Source organism: Etheostoma spectabile, chromosome 12, assembly GCF_008692095.1.
Source record: "Etheostoma spectabile isolate EspeVRDwgs_2016 chromosome 12, UIUC_Espe_1.0, whole genome shotgun sequence".
NCBI classification, from domain to species: domain Eukaryota; kingdom Metazoa; phylum Chordata; class Actinopteri; order Perciformes; family Percidae; genus Etheostoma; species Etheostoma spectabile.
In genome coordinates, this window is record NC_045744.1 from 4,212,050 (window position 1) to 4,217,182 (window position 5,133).

Sequence of the window (5,133 nt, forward strand, 5' to 3'; positions counted from 1 at the left end):
TGACAATAAAGCAGACTTTGACTTTGACTTTGATATCAGTCCCAGCTGATACCAGTTGTATGCATCACCGTGGATCAACATCTGGGCAGCGGATCCTTTATTACCACGAACAAGCCGGTTTGAGCGACCTCTGTCCACAGATCCCGAATCTTCTCGGACGGACGCCGTCAGAGTCCCACTTTGATCAAAGTGACACGATCTGGAGATTTTCTCGCGGTTCACCCCAGGGAGTTTGCTCCTATCCCACTTTCAGTTAGATCAGTGAAGTTGTTTATTGGAGGGAGATACTTCTTCGGATCCCCGATGAAAGGCGAGGAGGGTGGCTGGTTGAAATGGCCCATCAGGAAGATACCAATCGTACCGATAAAAAACACAGACACCATGACGATAAAGCAGGCCCTGTCGATCACCCGGGCCACCAGAAACCACTCTTCATTCTCCTAGGGGTGGAAGAAAAATCGGAGATTATCCCTGTTATGATTTTAACCCTGTGGTGGAATATAAAAATATAAAATCTTACATTCTGGAAGTTATTCTGTTGCCTTGCGGTTTCAGCTATGTGGTTGCAGGAGGCCACACACTGCTTCAGTTGGGGAGAGGCCTGGGCCAGGCTGGCACTGACCTGCTCAGCTGTACCCCCCTGGAGCCCATCATCTGTGTACAAAACACACCAGATACTCACGACGTGGGAAATGTCCAGAAACACCATGTTGTGATAGGATGAGACAACGGGAAATATTAGACAACGTCTGGTTATTCCTAGGTTTACAGGCCAGGGGAGGAGACTACTGAGCCAGACTAGTACCAAACCTGTTCATGTGGGTTCATATGTGTTGGTGTGTTCCTCTAGGGTACGAGGGACTGTCTCCTTTTGGAGGTCGGTGGAAACAGGGTAAAGGGGCCTGACACATACACACAGCATACTTCCCAGAGAGAGAGACACTCAAGTCCCCGTATGGACCAAAAAAGTACGGAGTGTGGAGAGGTGGCTGGAGAGATGCCACTTCACCTCCTGGGCACTGCCAGGTGCCCTTGAGCAAGGCACCGTACCCCCCCCCCCCCAACCGCTCAGGGCGCTGGTTCCGCTGGCAGCCCACCCACTCTGACATCTCTCCATTAGTGCATGTACAGATCCTGAGCGTGTGTGTGTGTGTAGTTCAAGACTGTGTGTGATAACTAACAAAGTGTGGACACAGAGTGTAAATTGTAATTTCCCCATTGGGGATCAATAAACAGATTAAAATTAAATTAAATTAAAATTAAACTATGTGAGCATCTTTAGTTTTGGCATCATATCTTGGCATAACACAAACTTGACAGTTTGAGCGAGAAGATGTATGCGTCTGGAAGAGGTCCTCAGAGTTGGGACAGCGCTACACTGTAAGCTGTACTGTTTGCCTAATTTCTCCTTGATCGGGATTCCATTACATGCTTTTGTGTAAGTCTCCCGATCCTTCATGTATCCACAAGTCAAGCTGCTCCTGAGTTTTTCTACAATGGGGTGAAAACCCGTTCGGGTGCACTTTGACATGCAAACTCCTTCCAATACTTACGTAGCTTCTCTAATACTGATTTCATCAGTCCGTTTCTTTCTCTGAGTCTGGCGAACATGAGTTCAGACCGAGCTGTTTTCGTAGAATATTCCTCTGCCTTGGTGATGAGCGTCATGGAGCTGCGGCGTCGGCACGGGACCAGGAGCAAGCCGTTCCTTTCTGTAGCCCTAGTTTCACCGTTTCCACTTTCGGAAGCTCTGACACCGTTCGGCATCCAGGGTCGCATCTGCATCCTCAGCAGCCGAGGCAGGATGTTTAAGAGAATCTGAAGAGGAAACGGGGTCAAAGGGTAAGGCAGCGGCCAATAGACCTGTGTGTATTTTAATGGAAATTACATCTACAAAACAGTTTGGTCTGGCCACACTCTCACCTTTCGGACTTTGTTGGTCATTATGTGAGTGTTTGGGGTTCTCAGGGAAACGTTGAGGACTATCACGCAGTTCATCACCACCATGGTGGTCACTGACATCACAAACATCAAATACCTGCGGTCAAAAGTTCATTAGCCACGTCTTTTTCTCTCTTCAGATCAGCTGAAATCTAAGAGTGATCACACAAACTTACTTTCCGATCAGCGGCACCGCCCTCGAAGTCTCTGGAACCTTTTTAGCGATGAGGAAGAGGAACACAGTCTGGCCCAGAAGAGTGGCGACGGACATGGTGCACTTCTGACCACCCGCTGCAAAACGCAAACCAATAATAAATCAGGTGTTGTGTTGATGAAAAACATGTATCAACGACTTACTGTAACCCAGTGGGGCGAGACCTCTGTCTTGAAGGTCTGGAGAAAATCATGATGCTAAGATCTGAGGTTTCTCCTAACAACAATACCCCAATAAATGATGTCCCTTTTCGGGTATCTTTTGTCCAGACTTGGATAAAGTTGATGTGACAGAGGTCTGACTATCTAAGATTGCATAGTAGATAAACAAAGTGAGAAAAAAAGACCTTTGGCAGGTAAGAAGTAGACGAGGAGCCCGAGGGAGGAGAAGAGCACACAGGGAGCGATGATGTTGATGACGTAGAAGAGGGGTTTTCTCTGGATGATGAGGAAGAAGACCACCTCCTGGTGCTCCAGCTCATCCTTAGTGTACTGAGTGTTGATCACCGTCTTAGCCGGCCTGTGTTTGATGGCCCACTCTCCATTTTCTTACAACATCAACCGAATTAGATCGCAGGAGGATATCATTGTGTTATTTTGAACAGTGCTTCAAAATCTGTACCTGTAAATGCCTCCGGGTCAATGTCCACCCACTCCAGCGTGTGGTTGTCCTCCTCTTTGAGGACCAGTTTGATCTCGTTGGCGCTGTAAGTCTGCGAGCTGGACACAGGGGAGACGACATAACGTCATGACAACAAACACATACTACTACTAATACTATGACTTTTTTATCACTTCTTTTGACATACTACAGTACACTATGACTTTTGTTTCACTTCTTTTGACATAGTACAGTATACAATGACTTTTTTGGACATACTATACTAAGATATTTTTATACTTCTTTTTCAACATAGTATACTACGACTGTTTTTGACATACTACAGTATACTATGACAGTTTATGACTTTTTCCAACATACTTCACTATAATTTTTTCTTGACTTTTTCCGACATACTATACTATGACTTTTTTCCCATGCTTTACTATAACTTTTTTCAACCTACTATACTTTTACTTTTTTATACCTTTTTTCGAAATGTGACTTTTAACACCATGACTTCTTTAAACCTATTTTGACTGTTGACTTTTTCATTATATTTTTCAGTCTCCAATATTATGGCCATGTCCGTAGCTCAGTCTGTTAGAATACTGTGAGGTGTGTTTGAGGTTGGGAGTGTGATTCCTAATTGTTTTGTAAGTGAGAGGTCCAGAGAAAATGAAGACTCTACTGTATCTTTTTATTACTTTTATCGACATAATATACTATGTCTTGTCACTACCTTTTTTAACATACCATACTATAATTTTTCCATGACTTTTTTCGACACAATACTATGACTTGATGTCTGGCTCGGTCTATAAGAAGACTGTTCAGGGTGTCTGAGGTTTTGAGTCTGATTCACATCAAACACTTATCCTTCTATAAGTCAGATATCCAGAGGAAAGTCACACAATACTGCAGTCCCTGACAAAAGTCTTGTCGCTTCTGTGCAAATTGACCTGAAGTCCCGCTGAAATATATTTCTAATCAAGATTTATTTATAAGAAATGGCTCATTTTAATCCCAACAGCTTTTGTAATAATGTTTCAGTGCAAAACGAAACTGTCAAAAAGTATTCTAATATTCACAGCTTGGTAAAGCCCATTGAGTCAATTTTTGCAAAGACATAAGTGTTGTCGCCTTGTCATATGAGCTTCACCTGTGACTAATGATGGATCATTAGGTCTCAGTGTGTATAAAAACAACCCCAGTACACTAGACCTTCACATCAACTGCACACTAGCCTCTCAAATATGCCTTAGATTCACCCTGAGACTAAAGTTTTGATTATTAAGAAGCTGAAGACCAGATCCACTGCTGATGTGGCAGACACCTTCAATGTGTCTCAGCGTCAAGGACGAGGATTAAAAAACCATTTGAAGACACTGGAGACGTTTTTGACAAGCCCAGGTCAGGCAGACCCCGCAAGACAACTGCTCAGAGGACCGTTTGTTGGCCCGAAATCCAAGGCCAGCCCATTTTCCACTGCAGCAGAGCTCCACGAGACCGTGTCCCCCTGAAGTCCCCGTGTCAACCAGAACGGTTTGTCGGATTCTGTCTCAAATGGCCTCCATGGGTCAATCAGTGCCCAGAAGCCAGCACTAAACAAAAGACATTGAAAACCGGTACATGTGCCAAGGCCCACAGCCTGCTAAAAGGATGGACGCTGGAGAAGTGGAAGAATTGATTTTTCAGATGAATCTTCTGTTGAATTACACCACAGTCACCGCAAATATTGCAGGAGACCTACTGGAGCCCGCATGATCCAAGATTCACCCAGAAAACAGTGAGATTTGGTGGCGGTAAAAACATGGTGTGTGGGTTACATCCAGTGGGGTGTGCGAGAGATCTGCAGGGTGGAAGGCAACATCAATAGTCCAAATACCAAGACATCTTAGCTACCTCTTATATTCCCAACCATAAAAGAGGCCAAATTCTCAGCAGGATGGTGCTCCATCGCATACTTCCATCTCTCCATCTCCATTAATTTCCTCAGGCGAAGAAGATCAAGATGCTCCAGGATTGGCCGCCCAGTCACCAGATATGAACGTCATTGGCATATGTGGGTGGATGAAAGAGAGCATGGAACCAAACAAGGAATATTGATGACTCTGGGAGGCATGCAAGACTCTGCTTTCCTAGCTATTCCTGATGACTTCATCAACACATTGTTGAATCCTTGCCAAACCGCATGGATGCAGTCCTTCAAGCTCATGAATCATACAAGATATTACTTTGGATCTCACAGCACCACTATTTAATTTGCTGACATATTTTATTATTTGCATTAAATTTGTTCAATTTCTGTATAGGCGACAATACTTGTGTCTTGCCAAAATTTGACCTTTCTGTCTTGTTTAAATTATAAATCTTTT

At 44.2% G+C, this 5,133-nt stretch overlaps 1 protein-coding gene across 1 annotated transcript in view; it reads right to left on the reverse strand.

Annotated features, from left to right (window-relative positions):
- Window positions 1–5,133, reverse strand: part of chrng (cholinergic receptor, nicotinic, gamma) — a gene marked incomplete at its 3' end in the record, with an annotated part of 12,873 nt that continues 7,740 nt past the window's right edge. Inside the window, 7 exon segments of the mRNA XM_032531493.1 lie at window positions 1–440; window positions 521–654; window positions 1,554–1,818; window positions 1,924–2,038; window positions 2,118–2,232; window positions 2,502–2,702; window positions 2,777–2,874. Coding sequence (XP_032387384.1) covers window positions 219–440; window positions 521–654; window positions 1,554–1,818; window positions 1,924–2,038; window positions 2,118–2,232; window positions 2,502–2,702; window positions 2,777–2,874 — 1,150 coding nt within the window.